At 42.0% G+C, this 19483-nt stretch overlaps 1 protein-coding gene across 8 annotated transcripts in view; it reads left to right on the forward strand.

Annotated features, from left to right (window-relative positions):
- The window catches only part of MBNL2 (muscleblind like splicing regulator 2), a 158223-nt gene that overhangs the window by 109018 nt on the left and 29722 nt on the right, over positions 1-19483 (forward strand). For 4 of the 8 annotated variants that reach the window (XM_044249979.1, XM_044249982.1, XM_044249978.1 and 1 more), the window contains exons 4-7: positions 4731-4931; positions 7631-7894; positions 14380-14433; positions 15109-15262. In XM_044249979.1, the coding sequence (XP_044105914.1) occupies positions 4731-4931; positions 7631-7894; positions 14380-14433; positions 15109-15262 (673 nt within the window). The remainder of the gene's footprint in view (positions 1-4730; positions 4932-7630; positions 7895-14379; positions 14434-15108; positions 15263-19483) is intronic. The other 4 variants (XM_044249983.1, XM_044249981.1, XM_044249986.1 and 1 more) reach the window with 1 other exon arrangement.

Genomic DNA, 19483 nt, shown 5'->3' on the forward strand with positions numbered 1-19483 from the left:
AAAAAAGAAAGAAAGAAATTTATGGGGATGTTAATAGTCAGCTTGGGACTACAGTTAAGAATACCACATAGTTGAAAGTTGCTAAGAGAGTAAATCTTCAATGTCCTCTTCACAGGAAAGCAAATTCTGTACCTCCATATGGTGATAAATCTTAATGACTTACTGTGGTGATCATTTCACAGTATATACAAATATCGATTGTTACATCATACACCTGAAACTAATATAATCTTGCATGCCAATTAAAAAAAAAAAGAAAAAGAAGTATGGGGATGGGTAGCCTTACTAGGATAGAGTTTTAAGAGCCTATACAACTCAGTCCTCAAGGACAAGGTCTTGCATTGAGTAGTCTGCCTTCCAGAGATGCTTCTAGAAGAAAAAAGAGCAGGCTAAGGGATGCCATGTTTTAAGCCTTTCAGTTTGAGTGTTGAATACCTACCTTTGAAGTCAAAGCTTTCTACATGTATGAACTCTCACACTCCTCTTTTAAAAAGTCAACTGACTAAATTTTAGAGCCATAAAATACCTCAGGCCACTTAGTCATTACTACACAGCACTGATCTTTCCTTCCACTACAAAATATCAAAGAACACGTGCTGAATGTGTGTGTGTGTGCGTGTGTGTGTGTGAGAGAGAAGTCTTTGAACCCAGATCTACTGGTGTAATATACTGAGAAAGAAGACTAGCATGGGAGAAGCTGAAGAGAGAAACACAGGAATGTGGAATGAAGTACAGAAATTACAAATAGGAAGGCCAGCATTTCAGAAGCCATTTTTGTCCAGAAGACGCCGTCGCTTTGTCCTCCGGCCTCTCTAGACTCAGCTAGTGCTGAGAGATGATCAAGGACCCAGTGGATCCCATCTCAGACAACATGGTGGGAGACCTTCCGCTGAAACCACGGGGCCAAGGCTCCCAGGCACGGGCTGCTGTGCCCCAGGACCAGAATCCTTTGGAAGTGCTGCTCTTCTCTTCTTAGCTGCAGCTAAGCCCTGAATTCAGACGTGAGGACATGATGTCAGCCTGGACGCTACTGGGGGAGTTGAATTTGATTCTGGGATCTGGGATCCACTTTTCCAGGGCACCACTGTAGGGAACAGCCTCACCCACCCCTCCCATGTGGAGGAGGCTGATGGTCGGACACAGCTCCCCACCAGCACTCTGGCCTTACGCTCAAAGACATTAGCGCAGCTGGGCTGGGGGCTGTTGTCCCTCTTCTGTTTTAAGAAATTAGCAGCAAAATCTAGGGAGTGCAGAGGAAGGGAAATAGCCCCAAACTGGGTGCTTTGCCCTGACTCTGCCTCGGCGGCATTGACCTTGCATGATCCATTTGGTCTCTACTCTAAACTGCTTTCACCTGCAAGTTCTCACGGCCACCCTTGCCCTTCATGGATATTGAGAAGGTTAAAGAAGACAAGGTGTGTGAGAACAATTTGAACACTGCGAACCCTTCAGAGGCATAAGGTATTACTGTCAACCGTGATAAGAATGGAGTGCCCATCTCCAAAGAGGACCTTAACTTTAATTCTTACTCATTACCTTCAGTGAAAAACACCTTATTAAAGAGAGAGAAAATATCTCATTGACTCTATCTTCCTAAGACCTATAAACTTTTAACTTTTAGCTACACGTGAAAGACAGTATATATTTTCTCAGCCTGTATTTCAAAAAAGAGAAGACTAGAGTTTATACCTCTGTTATCACATTACTATGCTGGTTATATTCCTGTTCTAGAAGCAGTGGGCCTTTTGGGGGAAAAACCTTATTAATGCTAGATTTTACACTACTGATGAGAACTGTTGTTTATGGAGTTCTGACCATGGGAAGGGGCTGGAGAAATAATACCCAGTTTGCCCCAACTCTTGAGCTTAAGGTTTTAAGTTGAGCGAGCTTAAAGTTTTATGTCTCATCTGCTGTTGAGAAAACTAAACCCCGGGGAGGTTAACTCACTGCCCAGGATAAACATTAATCGGCAAAGCTCTGGATTTGAATTCAGATCAATCTCAGTCTAAAATCTGTGATTTTATTTTTAAATAATATTCTCTCTGAGCCGTGTCGGAGCTATCATGAGTAAAGCAAACTGCAACACTCATTTTAGATCATTACATTAGATGAACAAGTAACATACATTTTGGAAAATATGATCTTCCTAATTGTAATAGATTTGTTGATACGTGAAAAGGTTTCAGGAAATGAGTTTTGAGGTTCTGACATCCTTTTGACAGTCAAGGGACAAGCTGTGTTTATGTCACCACTCTGACCCTGACTTCAAATGCTCCACAGGGGGAGGGGTTGAGAATTTGCTGCTACAGAAAGTCAAAACTGGGGGTGTGGGGGGAGAACTCTCTTCTTTCAATGTTTACTTTGATAATTGGTCTCTGGGTTAAATGACACATTTAGTACAAGTGTTTTAATACTTACTTTCACAATTCATCTAGGGCAGCGGTGCCCAAACTGGGCCACACATCAAATCATGTAGTAAATTTTTTTTAATGCAAATTTCGGGGCCCCTGCCTAGACCTATTGAGTCTGGCATATCTCTTTTTAAGAAATTCCCCACAGGCATTTCTGATAGAGCTAGTTTTTTGAATCACTGATCTGTTGTGATTTATGACCTTTCAGGGTTGATCTTTTTAAAATTCTAACATTATGTAGTCATACCATTTAAATCACTTGGCTTTCTTTCAAGAACACTAACTTATAAAAGCTATAGTTCCTGAAAACCGCAACGTTCTGTAATTATGGCTCAAATGGGTTGAAAATGGAAAACATACACATATAAAATTTTGGAGAAAAAAATTCCTAACTGCCATCTATTTCCCATGTTGAGACCTCATGTTGCAACTCTGTCCCAAAGTGAATTTTACATCTGAGCCATAAAGATCTAAGAGCCCCTCGTGGGAGGGCTACGACAGCGCTCGCAGACCATTAGAATCACCTCTTGTGGTCCCCAGCCACTATGGTAAAGACTTCCAGACTCTCTGAGAACTCCCTGCACAGACTATCAATATTTCACTGTTTTCTAACATGAGCATTCGTAAGAGATATTTTTCCATTATTGCTGTCAACAAAAAATTTGTTTAATAAACATAGATTGTTATTTTTCCCATATGTTCAACAGCTCATTCAGAGCCATAAATAGAAAACAAGAATGTTACTCACAATGTATAAATAGCGAAGTAGAGTGACAGGCCAATGGCATGGTTCGGTATTAGAAAATTGCATGAACACATATGTGCAAATATCTGCATACTGGTTCTAAAAATAAGTTAAAAGTCATCCATTAATTAAAAAAGCAAGCAACCAACAAAAACCATTCAGGTACAATTTGGTGTAAAATTTATTTTAAGAAAAATCTTCAGCATCCTCAGTTTTCTCCTTAATATATATTTTTTAAGATTTTATTTATTTATTTGACAGAAAGAGATCACAAGTAGGCAGAGAGGCAGGCAGAGAGAGAGAGAGAGAGAGAGGAGGAAGCAGGCCCCCTGCTGAGCAGAGAGCCCGATGCGGGACTCGATCCCAGGATCCTGAGATCATGACCTGAGCCGAAGGCAGCGGCTTAACCCACTGAGCCACCCAGGCGCCCCTCCTTAATATATTTTTAAAAGATTTCTTCTATTTGAGAGAGAGAGAGGGAGAAAGTGGGAGACAGCATGAGAGGGGAGACGGTCAGAGGGAGAAGCTGACTCCCCGTTGAGCTGGGAGCCCAATGCGGGACTCAGTCCCAGGACTCTGGGATCATGACCTAAGCTGAAGGCAGCTGCTTAACCAACTGAGCCACTCAGGCATCCCAACATCTTCAGTTTTTAACACTGGTTCTAGAAGAGTCAGGCAAAGCTTCTTGTTCTCTTATATTATTTCCTTTCTGAGAGGTATATTTTTTAGGGGGAACTTTTAAAAATAATCATCTTATGGACCTCTTAGTGTATTTCTTCTTAACTGTGGACAAGGAGTGTAGGGATAGAGAAGTTTAAATAAGGTACGGAATGCATTTATCATGGCTGTGCTGATTTTGACCTAGGAAACCAAACTAACTTTGAATGGCCATTTGAAAAATAAGCCAGTTGAGAAATTGGCCAAATGATGCTCTTCCACTGAAACTTTTAGGGAGGGAGGGTTGGATCTAGACATGGATGTGCTGGACCATGAAATAGCAGGTTTCCATGAACATTGCCTATGGACACTGGGATACGTGTGTGCTAGTGATGGGCTACGGGAACATGCTGGTGAGTTTGAGAAAATACAGCCCCAAATAATCCCCACTTTTTGAGAATGTACAAACTTGATCAACTGGAAAATCAGGCGCCATTCAAGGTTTTTTCCTTTATTCATACCTTTTCTGAGAGCCCTGGAGGAGAAAGGAGAGAATTGGAGTCAGCCTTCCATAGGTTTTACTCCCTTACTAACATCCAGTGTTTGGAATGATGAACAACTACAGCAAGAATTTGTATTTTCTTTTCTTGAGAACGCCTTCATAGAAATAAAAGTTTAACCTGTTCACTGTAATTAGGTTTCTACGATGTTCTCCCATGATTTTTTGATATGGTTTTAGGAAGAGAGGATCTATATGGCTTTCATTTTTATTAAGCAAGACAAAACAGGGAAGCTTAATGAGCTTTCGCAGATACCGGTTTATGCACACAAAGAGTCTTGTCTATGATGAATTGCTGGTGATTTTTTAAAGTTTTATTCTAAAGAAATCTTTGTCCTATGTTGTCTTCCTTTAACAGCCCACTTTTCCTGTAGGTCCCGCCATAGGGACAAACACGGCGATTAGCTTTGCTCCTTACTTAGCACCTGTAACCCCTGGAGTTGGGTTAGTCCCAACGGAAATTCTACCCACCACACCCGTTATTGTTCCCGGAAGTCCACCTGTCACTGTCCCGGGCTCAACTGCAACTCAGAAACTTCTCAGGACTGACAAGCTGGAGGTACTTCAATTATATTTGTGGTTTGAGATGCATTTGGGGTAGAAGTGTACTTCTATGTAAGTGAACCCTTGTAAGATATTCATTCAGTCTTGCAAACAGCCATGTGCACGGACGCAAAAGCCTTGCATTCGTAATTCTATGGTTTCCATTTAAGGCAGACTATAAAGGAAATGAGTCTGTAGGAAAAGAATTAGCTTAGCACAAACAAAATTTACCGACCAGGAATGTGTGTTCAGGGGCAAAATATTGAACAACCAAGGGAACTATCAGTCAATCACTGTGCAGACCACAGAGATGGCTCCTGAAGGCCTCCAGGTGCCAGGCATTAACCTCTGAAGGATCCTGGAAAGGTCTGAGAATGGGCAAATCAGGGGTCCAGCAGTCAGGCCAAGGGGGACACTTGGGCACAGGGGTGGGAGTAAGGAGAACCATGACTGGTGACCACTTGGTGTGATCATATGTCAATATTTTAAGAACTAATATGGTTATATTGGTATGTTCCAGAATCTCAGCTCTGGCTGTATTGTTGGTAAGCAGGGGAACTGAAAGCTGGGCCAATTTAATTATCAATTGAGATATATTCTTTAAGTTCAAGTGTTCTATAAAAGTCAAGAAAACAAAGTCATGTATTTATAGAACATAACTGTTAAGTCATGAGTCAAGCCAGCCTTTATGGGGTAACATTTCTCTTTCATCAGGGTTAGAGGATTTATCTTACATACTATATGCTGTGATAGTTAACAGAGCATTTTATACAGGTACGTAAAGATTCTCATAGATTTTTCAACAAGCTCCTTTAATGCCATTACCCATTAGAGTTGTTAGGTGATGTATACACAGTTAGGATGTTCACTGTGCTTATGTTGGATCACTGGAGAATATTCTTTCAAGGTGCGTTTGTTTAAATATTGACCCAATAAAATTTTTTAAATTATAAATATTTACCACTTAATTCTTGAGGGCAGTAAAATGTGGCTCCCTAATATCAGCTTCAATGTGGAGTTTATGGATCCCCAAACGAAAAGTATAGTTCCCTAACAGTACTGTTTTGATCCAGCCAGCGCCTGTGAGTATAGAACAGACCTTTCATGGTCTGCAAAAGTGTTTGGGGCTCCACCTGCTGGACCCTTGGAGCTTTAGTGTTCTGTTTCCGAATGTGTGGTTTAGAAAATAAATCAGCCGAGTTGTGGACAAATCCTCCTCCCCATCAGGACTAGCAGACAAAGACACTGAAAAATAATTGACAGTGACTTTAGCAGGGCAGCTTAGAGTTCATTTCAAACAAGGCATGAAGTTGGCCACACACAGAGACCCTTGGAAAACGTTTGATGGCCGGTCTGTACCTCCGATGCAGTCTCAGACCAGAGGATTCCATTTAGAGAGGAAGGCTGACTCAGAATTAATGGGAACAGCTGAGTAATTTTTATTTTGTACATTTTATGAACCAAAGATGGAATATTGGCTTGTAGCCAAAGCAGGAGGAAAGAAGGAGCAGTTTTGTGACTTATCTGTTTACCCTTCAAACTCTCTTGGCCACTGGTCAGTGAAACTGTATTTTGCAAGCCCCTTTGACTTGCGTGGGGCACGTCTGTCACGTTAGTGACACTTCGTATGACATCACTGATGGTCAGGATGCCAACCACCACTTCAACATATTGACTTTGGAACGAGAGCCTAAAAGGGAAATAACTTACAATTTTACTATTAGTTCTGCCCTGCTACTGATATTTTATAAATATAATTATCTTGTCTATTTATTTTCCATGTCATCTTATGTTGTTGACATTCAGGGCAGAATTAAGAATACTCCTTAAATTCAAAACAAAACTTTCTTTTCATGGTAAACTTTTGATCCACCAGTATCCTTAGAGGATGGAACATTCTAGTACCTGAGACTTCATGATAACTAAGGATTAAGGACTGTGAAAGCAACAGCAACACATCACTTCAAACTGTTCCTACTCTCCTCCACTTATTTCTCTCCTTTTTATCTTTTCTTTCTGTCTGTGCTGTCAAAAACAGTAACAGAGTGGCTTAAAATGCAAGTTTCAGCATCTTAGGTACAATAGTTCTGACTTAAGGGCAGTAAGTGTAAGTTATCTTTGTAGAGCAGGGGAGACCTAGAGGGAAACAGGGGTAATTAGTTTCACCCCACCCACTGCCCATCCTCAGGGGAGGAACAAGTCTGTTTCCCCCAGTTCTGTCTGGAGTTGTATAGCCGGGCCCTAGGGGCTTGGTCTGTGATCCAGCAAGCCTGTGGTGTCCCAGAGTCCTCAGGACAGGAGGAGATTTGGATATGGACATACATGTCCATATTCCACACTATATATAGATACATATACGCATACATTGTGTCCTAATTATTGTAAAGTAGATACAGAGATATGCACACTACCCAGAGATAAAGGGAGGCCTTGTTGATTTTCATGATTTTAGCCCAACTGCAGACTTTTGACTTATTTTCTCAATCCAGAGTCTCACTTCATAAAAGAGGGCGCAGCCAAACTCATCAGTTTGATCCTGGTTGAGTCCCTGACATTCAGATTTTGTATGGAAATGGCACAAAAGCCACCATGAAAAGAAAGGAAAAGCATTTATTCCTTTTAAAAAAAAAATTTTTTTTTTAAACATAAATGGCTGCGCTGGCAGCCCTCAGGCTTCCTTCTGCATCTTGCGCTCTTCTCGCCCCCGTGTCCTAGGTATGCAGGGAGTTCCAGCGAGGAAACTGTGCCCGGGGGGAGACCGACTGCCGCTTTGCACACCCCGCAGACAGCACCATGATCGACACAAACGACAACACCGTAACCGTTTGTATGGATTACATAAAGGGGCGTTGCATGAGGGAGAAATGCAAATATTTTCACCCTCCTGCACACTTGCAGGCCAAAATCAAAGCTGCGCAGCACCAAGCCAACCAAGCGGCGGTGGCCGCCCAGGCAGCCGCGGCCGCGGCCACAGTCATGGTAAGTGGGGCGCGCCCGCCGCGCACCTTCCTGCGCCGGGCCGGGGAGCCGCGGGGCGCCCCGCGGGATGCCGACGCTCTCCCCGCCGCCGGGAACTAGGGAAGGCTGCCATCCCCGCTGCTCCGCTGCCTAAGTTCTGTTGGTGTTTTCCCCGGTTTGTTTTGGTTTTGTTTCCCCCCCTCCTTCCCTTCTTCAGCACAATTAGTAAATCCCTCAGGCGCAGGGCACCCCCCGAGCCGCCAGCACCCACCCCGCCCCGTAGCGAGCCCGCCCGGGGCTGCTGCTCCTCCCCCTCCCCCTCCCCCTCCTCCTCCGGCTGGGCCGCCGCCTGGAGCCACCGGGAAGGGGGGTCCGGGCCGCCCCGGCAAGGGAAGGATGGCTGAGCCCTGCCGCGGAGCGCGGCGGCCAGCAACAGGTGCCCGGCAGTGACTGGCTCAACCCGTTTCTGTTTACCCCGCTTTCCTTCAAACTTTCTCCCCCTAAACGAAATTGTGTGCAGACCATCAAGTCTGGAAACAGATGAAGATGGAGCTCTACCGACTGGTGCTTTAAAAAAGGGGCGGGGCGGGGGGGGGCTTTAACGCAGCCCCGCCTCCTGAGTCACTGTAATGTCCCTTAGAAACCAGCTGCCTCCGCCTCCCCCCTTCCTCTTCCCTCCCGTTCCTCCTCTGCCTCCTCCATGTTTTCCTCCTGCTGCTCCTCCTACATTTCCTCCTCCTCTTCTTCCTCCTCATCCCTGGGGAATCTGTTACAGCCCCAGAGCCTCAGCCCTACCCAAGCCCTTTGGGATTTGAATTCCAATTTTAAAATATCCTCAGGTGTTTTGTTAACAGTGGACAAGCACCTGCCTAGAACCCTGGTTCTCAAACTTGGCTATATTCTGGAATTACCTGAAGGGTCTTGAAAGGTTCCAATATTGGCCCCTTCCCCCAGAGTTTCTTATTTTACTGGTCTGGGTGTGGCCTGGGCAGTGGCCTTTTCTGAAAACGCTCATGGGATTCCAGTGTGCGGCACAGTTTGTGAACCATCCCACTAGGTTGTAGAAATTGCTCATTAGCTTTAGTTGAGATCGCTGGCTTATCAGAAGCCTATTATACTCTTGGATAGACACTGTGCATTCCTTCCTTCCTTCATTCATTCAAAACATGTGATGAGAGCTAGCATGCATTGGACCCTTGCTGGGGAGCATCCAGAAATTAAGCAGATTTTCTTGCCCTGGAGGAGCTTGGAGTTGAGTAAGTGAGAGTTAACAGTGCTCCTCAGTGATGATGGAAATGCAGGATGGGGCCCAGCGGGGACCCAGTGGGCAGTCCTTCCTTAGAAGAAACAGATAGACTTCAGAGATGAAAGATATGTTTTAAAACACAATCTTCTAACTACAATACAGAGGAACTCTCCCTCTTTTTTGTTGTAGTTAAAAGAGCAGTTGGCAAAACTGATTATAATTGAGAATAGAGCTGGGGGTGGGGGTCTGTGGAGGTGGAACTTGAACACATAGTAAGTTCTGGGTTGCAGATCCGGTATTGAGAATACAAAGAAGTAAATCTCTTAATGCTGATGAGAAAGGAACATTTTTAGCAAGCGAGGGAGGTCTTTTGTACATTTCTCCAATGTGGACTCTGTCTTACCGTCCTGTTAGTGAAGACCTCATCGTATAAGAAATAAAACTTTCCGCTGTAATCATTATTTTAGGCTAGCCTAAATTAGGTGATTGTTAGGCACATTTTTTTCCACTGCGCTGACATTATAAATCATAACTAGGTACCAAGGGTATGTCCCCAAGGCTAGTCAGGACTCCAGCTGCAAGAGACAAAAACCCAACTGAAGTAGCTTAAATTAAAAAGTTAAATTTCATGTGGTGCTCTCCAAAGGGAAGTCGAATAGAGTTTAGCGGCACCTGATCCAGAAACTGGAAAATCAGTAGATCTTTCACTCGCTTTTTTTTTTTTTTCTCTTTTCTGCTTCCCTTGGCATATCAGCTCTATCTTCAATGCAACAGTGACCATGGGTCTAGACTCCTGTGGGGACACATTCTTCTGTTTTCTGATAGGAGAGAAAATAGCATCTTCTACAGCAGTTCCAATGAGAAAAAACAAACGAACAACTAAAGAGCAGTTAAAGATTATTCTGAAAAAAAAAAAAAAAAAAAGATTATTCTGGTGGCTGTCCTCGTGGTTAGAATAATATCATGCCATGACTGGCTCAGTCTGGGTCACAGTAGCCAGCGCTGGTCACTGGGGTAGGAGATGAGATTCTGAGGGTATAAAAAAAAATTAGTTCCTATACCTCAAATACCTGTTGCCACAACAAACCGCTGATACTAATCGTGACCGGAGAACTGAGCCCTGATTCTCTGCGCCTTGATTGTATCTGCTGGTTTATGAGAAGCACCCAGATGAACATCCACGATCAGTATACACTTCAGTCACCAAAGGAACAGTGCAGCCCATAAAGGTCAGTGGTGGGTGACGGGGAGGAGAGAAGAAATGACCATTGACCCCAACATGTCATTCCTCGATCTGATATATTCGAAGACCCAGCCTGTACCCCTCTGCGTGCCCTGCCTGGTGCCCTTCCACACACGGCACATCATACTCGTCAAGGTGCGTAGAGGTTACTGCCGTGGATGTCAGGATATTTAGTTACCATAGTTCCCGGGACTGTCATACTGTGCCCAAATTTGGAGTTCTGATATTTCAGGGCATCTTCCAACATCCTCAGAGACAACCCAAAGGAATATAGTTTCAGGACAAAAGCCAGCTTCTTTCTGACAATGACATGAAAATTACTGAATCTGTCATGTCTTTTTAGTTGAAGCAAGAGGCTCATTTGAACCAGCCTCAATGCAGCTGGATAAAGTCGAAGTATTCCTGCTCCAGCGGCAAGATTACTCAAAACACTGAAAAAACCCTCTTATTTCCTTATTTAAAAGAACAAATGGGAGTGATGATTGCAGTCAGAAGATATTAGTATTCCATTCACCTGGGCTCCATCTCCCAACACGAAGAATTTCTGTAATGCAGTTTGTATTATTGTCCAGGGATTTCCCCTTCTTTTGATTAATTGGACCCTGAAAACGCACTTAAAGCTTTGATTCCAGAAAAGGAGACATTTATTTCCTTTAGAGCCCGATTCTTTCACAATACATCTTAAAACCTGAGCATCATCCTCACCAGATTTTTTTTTTTTTAATGCGAAAATAAGCCAGACAGAGCTTCTCTTTGGTAATTTTCACACAAAGGGTATCTGATCTTCAAGCAAGCAGTCTTTCTTCACACACTCCAAATGGGGCTACACAGATTCCTATTTTGTAAAAGGAAACAGGACCAGCTGCCATCAGCTAGAGAAATTTCAACTGTCCAAGAAAACATATAAAGGAATTTTGAATTCCATCCTATGTGTCCACATCCCTTTCTTCCGCATCAAAATGGCAGCTCTGATCACTGTCGTTAGGGTTTTCTGACTTCCTCAGATTTGGTCTTTGCCCCTAATGCCCAGCATGGGCCCTTGATTGGCACGCCTTGACTGGCAATTGGATTGTCCTTTGACTCAGAAAAAGGAAAACCTGGCTGCTTGTACATAAAACTTCAGGCGGTGCAGAGAGGGCAGGGGATCAAAATGTTGGTGAGGCCAGCAAGAATGGATGTCATGTGACTAACACAGAGTAGAGGCTCAACTAAAGAGAACCTCTTTCTCTGCTTAGGTACCTACGGAAGCTCCCAAGACCCAGCAGTCTCGGTGATCTTTCAGGTCTAGTCTGAGCCTGAGGACCTTTCAGTGTAGCCAAATAGCTATGCCAAAGATATCTGCTAGATCAGAATGTCTGTGTACTACAAAACCATATTTTTTAAATCATTTTAAAAAAGATTTTATTTGTTTACTTGACAGATCGCAAGTAGGCAGAGAGGAGAGAGAAGGAAGCAGGCTCCCTGCCGAGCAGAGAGCCCGGTTTGGGATGTGATTCCAGGACCCTGAGATCATGACCTGAGCCAAAGGCAAAGACTTAACCCACTGAGCCACCCAGGTGCCCCAAAACCATATTATAATGCGATTATTAATCCACCCAGATTTTTTGAAAAATACACTCTACACATGTGCTTTAAAGCATGAGGTGTGCAAGATACTGATAGGTATATTCAACCCTCCAGAACCTTAGCGTTTCCTTGAAAAGACCCGACATATGCATCTAGTAAAGATAACCCACAGTACGCAGTGGGAGAAAAGGAGATGCCATTGCCATCCAGCTCAGCTGAAAGCTCTCAGTTTTTTCACATTTCTAGATTATTCTAATTTCTGTGGACATTAAGTTTCATCAACCTAAGATCAGAAAAAAAGAATATTAACCTTCCAGGTGATTATCCTAGGGAGAAATATTTAATATTTCTTTTCCTACTCAGAGACTTCATTAAGTGATGCGTTGTTAAGTTGAAATTTTTTTCATAAATACCAGACTTTGGAGACATACTCAGTCTTCCAGTTAGCACAGCAGACTAAATCAACCCAACAGCAGCTTTGGCTCTCAAACTCCCCAGAACTGGAAAAGAGAAGAGAACTCAGTTCTAGAAGGTTGAGGCCAAAATGATTCCGGGTTGGTGTTCTCAATGCACTCTGGGAGAACAGGCTGCCCAGTCTTATATACTTAGCACAGATTAATTTAAGCTTAAAGAATTGCATTCTTTAGCAATCTAAAAACTCTAGAGCAACCAAAGATTTTAAATGAACAGGGTCATGGGAGTCACATAATGGGGAACTTACATCTGAAGAAAGACTGTCCGGTACAAATAAGCTTTCTTATTGTGGAGCTCTCTGGGTTTTAAAAATGTTGTGACCCTAGTTTCAGAACACTGATTTCATATTAGTTGATGGCCTCTCTCAAGATGCTTCCAAAACTTTTCTCTGTTGGCTGTTCTAAATCTCTTCTCTGCCTTCAATCCTTTCCCTACCCACTTTATTTCTACCCACCCTGCTCCCCATCTTTAACTTACCTTCTGTCAGCTCTGTACTTTTGATCCTGAATCATCAAATGATGATGAAAAGCCCTTGATTTGCAAAGGAAAATATCGTTTCCCATTTTGAGAGTTTAGTACTGTCCCACTTTATGTCAAATGCTGTAGTTCCAACTCAGAACCTTAGAATATCACAATTTGTATTGATTACACAAACCTTAGGGATTTACCTATTGTGCTACACATAGATAAGGGGTATTTCATTTTTTATTTGCATTGGAGCTATTCCTTTGATTTTTTTTTTCACAGAATTCCATCATAGAATTTTTCCATCTTTTACAGCAATTATCAAGGATTAGGAAAATTGTTTTATTGTGGTGAAGATTCAATCAATCTTTGTTATTATTTCAGCTGTTTAAATGAGACTATCTGCCCCAAAGTATGTTATAAAAATATTATTTTCCGTCTAGTATTTCAAGCAGTTCTTTTCTACTTTTTTATTTTATTATTATTATTTTTGTAGCTATTTGCTATTTTTAGCTGTTGTTCTGGCCGAGAGTTCCACTTCTCATTAACTGGGTTGGTCACTGATTATAACTCAAAGTACACACAGAATTATTAAGTATAAATGATTCTGATAACCGAGAACACAAAATACCTTTTTCAATGGTATTTTCTTAATGTAATCCGGTAAGTTGATTGAGATAAATTGAATTACAATTTCAAATGTAGTGGAAAACAGAATGGATGATAAGTTAGTCGGTAGAATTAGTACAATGGATCGAGAATGGGAAATTTGAGAAACTTACTATTCAAATTCAAAACCCAAGTTTGGAACCTGCTCCCTCATCGCCAGATTCATGCTAGCAGACTGAAGAGAAGAATTGAGACAATAATCCACACGATTCAGACAAAAAATTAAGATCCAAACCCAAACAGTTTTGCCTCAATAATCTTGTGTTTGAATATTTTTTTGCCTGAATTTCTTGTCTCAGTTTGCCACTTCATTTTGTTAGGCTAGGTCTTCATTAAAAATTATTTTTACAGAATTTGAAAATAATATCTTTTATTTTTGACTCGGATCTTATACTTAGTGCATTCATTACTTTACATTCGAAAACTAACTTATCAGAAGTTCTTCAGTCCTATGGCCCTCGAAAGTTTTGCATTTTTTTCTGAAGCAATATAAAAAATGCTTATGGTGTGTATGCAAGCTGCTGTTTTAATTAACTTTCCTGAATTTCAAACATCTATATTTTACTCTCTTATATGCTTTTAACTAAGGTATAGTAGATGCATTTTTGCTTCGATACTAATTTAAGGTGTAATATTCATTTCTTTAGAGAACATTTTTGTTGTTGTGCATGCCTAGTGTTTTGTACGTTGTATATTGCATTCAGAATATTTTTTTCCTTCTCACCTATCCACAATGCAATGCCGTTCCCATGATGCACCTCTGCTTGCTGTTTACCTGTATGTTAATTCGCTTGAATCCCATTGGCCCACTGCCATCATGTGCTCGCTGCCTGTTATTAAAAGACTCAGTCGACTGCCAAAGCAATGAAGCGACCTCTCGAAGCATCTGTAGACCTGGTACTTTGACCTTTCACCTTTCGCTTTGCATGTAGCTTTTCAGAGAACCATCTGAGATTTGTATTACTTGTAAAATTGGTTGCAGACAATCATTATTATTGATTAATGGAGAAAATTCAATCAGGTGTTTAGCCATCTCATTTCCATATGTAATACGTGAAATAAATTAATCCTAACAAATTTTAATACCTTTTCCAAAAGAGTGAAGCAAATTTATATTACTTGCCTCGGAAAATGTTCCTTATAATTCTTATTAACCTCTAAATCCAAGCAATTGCTGTTTAGTTACTGAAGAGAATAGGTATTAATGATAACACAAATGCTTCTCCCCCCCATCCCTTAGAGTAGTTTAACTCATTTTAAAAGCTGAAAACATTTTTGAATTTTTTTTCCCGTTATTTATTTATTTATTTATTTATTTTGTTGGTGTTGCTTGATAGTTTTTCTTTTCCTTAGTTGAGATGCCACCGTTTTGGGTTACAGAAATCATGCTTTCGCTCTCCAATAACGAATCCTCACTCACCCGACATTGCCGCTGTTTAAATTAAGGTGCATGGCACAGGCATCTCCTTAGCTGTCATTTTGAAAAAGAATGTCGTAGTTGATGATCTCTGCGGACCCTGGAGGTGTGGTTACTTTGAGTTATACATGTCTTATCCCATTCTCTGCCTCTAGGCCTTTCCTCCCGGTGCTCTTCATCCCTTACCAAAGAGACAAGCACTTGAAAAAAGCAACGGTGCCAGCGCGGTCTTCAGCCCCAGCGTCCTGCAGTACCAGCAGGCTCTCGGCAGTGCGCAGCTGCAGCAGCACGCGGCGTTTATCCCGACAGGTGCGCGCCCCGACGGTTCCAAGTCCGTGTCCGTGTGCCCTTCCGGTCATGTGCTTCCTTCTCATTCCTTTACGCTGTTCGGTGGCATCTAGTTTGCTTGGAAGGGTACAGTCAGTACAGCCCGAGACTCGTCCTTGTCCTAAGCTAGCGAGCTAGTGTACTGTGCTCGGAATGCGAGCGGAAGGCTGCTCGGCGCCTACGGCCAGGTATTTTGTAGAGGCCAGTGACAGGCCGAGCCCGTGAGCGGCAGAGAGCAGGGAGGCCTTTTGGTTTCTCGCATTTACACACGCTGTGTAAAGTCGTTTATGTCAACGAGACCTTTTCTGTGTGACCATTGAGATTTGTCTTTAACCCTGAATGACCTAAAAATAGTAATTGCAGTAAGTACTAACCTGTTTTTTTTTTCTGTTCCGAGCACTAAAAGAAAAAAAAAGACAAGGCTATTCAAATTAAAGCAATCCTCTATTCACATTTGACATTCATCCTCTCTCTTTCGCCATCCTTCTCAACTTCACCAAGCGCACAAGTAGATAGAGCTCCTATCCTCGGTTTCTAAGCCAATGCCTGATAACAGTAACTGCTGAGGTCCATTAACTGCATCATTCCACTGAGAGATGAATTCTGTTAATCACAGAATCTCGAAGCTTAGAGGATTCTTCATGATCTCCTCAGGCAGGCGATTGTTTTACAGATGACAAAACTGAGGCCCCCTAAGTGGGAGGTGACTTCCCAAGGTGGCACAAAGAGCCGGCACCTAGTGTCCCTGTGACCAGTCCAGCCAACGTCCCATGACATGGCACTACCCAGCTTCCACACATGGCATCACAGAGTCCTCCGTAGAGCTTGGCAGACTTATAAACCAGCAGATAGAAGTGAAGAAACAAAGGCATAATGCATGGCAACCCTCCCCCATTTTTCACCCACCTCCCCGACCACAGACCTACGTACACCATCTAACACAGAGTCACCTTAAATGGATCATGGTTTTGACTTCCTTGGTCTGTGTGAGAAGCAGGATGATAGTCTCAAAATAAATAAAATTTCCTAGTATTCAAAAAATAAAGAACCAGAGAATGACTTAGGCTTTTGTGAGGAGACTGTCCATTCAGTTCTTAGTTTTGAAGTCCAAATTGTCACCCCTTGAGAGTGACTCGAAGGTAAATACAGATGAACAGTTTTATCACAAAGAGCTCGTTGGTCCTAATCCACGTGGTTGGAATTTTCAGGTTCTATTATCCTTCTCTTTAAATCCTGTAGCCTATTAGGAATTAATGTAGGAGGGAGTAGAAGAAATTTTTCTGTGGTGTTTTTTGTATAAAAACTATACTTTGAAAACAGTGATCAACCTATTAATGATATTTATTATAGTAAACATATAAGTCATGTAAGCAAATTGTTCTTAGTGTTTAGTTTTCATATTTCACTTCTGCTCTTCTCTTAAGGAGACTTACTGACCTGTAGTGTGAGTCTCTATGTCAGTGCTTAACTGGGCTTCCCTCCTGGTGGATTACAGCCTTAGCCAGTGACATTTCAGAGCAGGTTTATAGCACTGCAGGACTTGTACTTGTAATCCACTGGATGTAACATGTTTGTAAAATAATTTCTAGTGGGTTAACTTACCTCGAGGTCTTCTATGATTTCCTTGAGTGTCTTACTTCATAGACCTCATCACTAGATATCTTAGGAGAAAAGAATGTGGGAGGAATGTACCGAGGGGTTAAGCATCAAAGGACAAATGTGTTTCTGGAGATTGGGTAGCAGTTTCACTACCATTTCCTGGCAGTGCCTTTGAAACCTCGGACCTAAGTTGTGTGAAAGTCTGAAGACCTCTAACTCATTTTTAACACTTAGTCCAATAATGACAGCTCTGTTAAATCACTGCAGGAATCCTCATTTAAAAATCTTTCACCTGGAAACCATTTAAAGACTTCCAAAGCAAGAAGGGATAAACATCCCTTATGCAATGACCTGGTTATTATTGATGAAATGATTCCATCTAGGACCGGGAGGCTGTATGGGCTGCTGTTTTTGTGCACTTCCGCCCCCTGCTGGATCCTTTAAAAAACTGTCCCAGTTTGTCCGGCAGCCCAGGGTTGTGTGGACTTTGGGAGCCCAAAAGTGGGTTCTAGCCTACTTCATTCCATGAATTAGAAGTGTTTCCATCTGTAACATGGTATCAGTGTCATACTGAACAGCTACATGGCTCTCGTGCTTTGAAACGGTATTTCAGCTTCTAAGAAGTTTTCCCATGTTTTTCTTAAATGATGAAAGAGAAAACAATTTAATCAAAAGGAGGTTAGCATAATCGTTCCCCCATTTAAATCCCCAACAGAAATCTCAGTGTTTGTTTTGGCTATAGTTTTATTTTGGGCTTTCTTACTCATAAACCACATTTTCAACTCAATTTTAAAACAGTAATGACTGTAATCATTCATTGTTAATCACCGTTGTCTTAAATCTCTGCAAATTAAGTAACGATGTTCAAAAATCATTTTTGCAATTTGGTAGAAGACGGGCCCATTATTTTTAAACTGACAGGTTTTGATTTTTCTGTAAGTACTTTCTGTCAGCAATGACCATATGTATGAAACACGGAGCATCTTACATACTCCTGGAGGTTACCCTTTACTGAAAGGCCATTCATAGTGAAAATCTGGGGGTTGTTTTTTTTAAGATCCCTAATTTTTCCTTCTTTTTTTTTTTTTTTTTTTTTTTTTGCCCTGAGGTATAATTAGTATATCACATTGAATTCGTTGCAGGTGTATGACATAAGGGGTCAGTATTTTCAGACCGTGGGACGTGAGCCTCACAGTCAGTCCACCTGCCGTCTCTTCCACACAGTGGAGTTTTGCCATCATACGATATATGATATCGTATATGATATACGGATATCATATCCGTATATCATATACGATATCATACATTGACACCATGTGAATTTGGGTTTTAGGAATTCAGCCTCCGGGATGTGGAGATAGGAATATAAAACACTCTTCAAAATATGGGATTCTTCTCCAAAACCATGCTTATCTAATTATCACCTTGGCTGATGCCCTAGCACGTTTGTAGTGGGTGAGACTTTTCCTTGTCTCCTTTTTTGATAGGGATTATTTTAATCCAGGAGTTAATACTTTCTCTTCGCTGCATTAGGCCAGTGGCAGAAACCACACACACTCACAAAAACAGCAGGGTAATAATTCTCGGCATTTCTCTGACAGGTTTATCATTTTACCGTAAGAGTTCTTATAGGCATTGTCTCGTTATTCTTCAAGATAGTTCTGCCAGTGGCAGGCATGATTATTTGCATTTTGCAGATGGAAAAACTGAGGCCGTGTGTCTGTGCTGCAGGGTGAATACATAATGCGTGGAAATATGCAAAGAATCCTCACTCACAGATTCAAGAGTTGAAATATTTGTGCAACCGCAGCAGAGAACAGTTGAGAAGTTTCTGTGGATAGAATTAGTGCCTTAATGGAATGCTTCAGCTGCTCAGAACAGAAAGACCCACTGAGTCCCTCTTTGATTTATTTCATTATCTTGCGTGCACAGCATAAGTAAAACAAGAAAAAGCACTAGTATAATTATTGCCTAATGATCCGAAATCATAAGGTTACATAAGGTTTTCTATCACACACCTTGGTGAAAGATTTGTCCGTGTTTGGTGGAAACTGGACCTGTACAATGATAGCAAAATTTATGCCCCCCCCCAATTGGGCAAACAGTTCCTGAACACAGAGTAAGTTCTGACTTCCAGACCCAGTAATGAGAATACAAAGGAGTTCAGAACTAGGAAAAACCAATACAGTGCTGAGAATTAAGGGCCCCTTGGGCTACTTACAAAGCTATTTGAGAGTGCAGAGAAAAGCAGAGTGTTCAGGCCGTCAGCAGGCGCAGTGGGTGATGGGGACAAGGGAAATTGAGAAAGAAGCGACTGTTCGAAGGAGAAGAAATTTGCTTAGGACTTGGAAAGGAAGATTTTTAGCAGTGGCAGAAAAGCATCCCAGGCCGGTGGGAGAGAGCCTAGGTTGGGCAGAACGTATTTGAGGGATTGCAAGCTGTTCGTGTTAGCTGCAGAGCAAAGTCCTGAAGGAGTAGGAAGAGGGTGCAAAGCAGAAAAGACAGGGAGCAGAATCTGACACTGAGTCAGAAAGCCATGCACAGCCAAAGCTATGCATTTCTAATATTTTTATCACTTTCAGACCACGGTGGGTGAGGGGCTCA

The sequence above is a fragment of the Neovison vison genome, chromosome 5, assembly GCF_020171115.1.
Source record: "Neovison vison isolate M4711 chromosome 5, ASM_NN_V1, whole genome shotgun sequence".
In the NCBI taxonomy this organism is placed as follows: Eukaryota; Metazoa; Chordata; class Mammalia; order Carnivora; family Mustelidae; genus Neogale; species Neogale vison.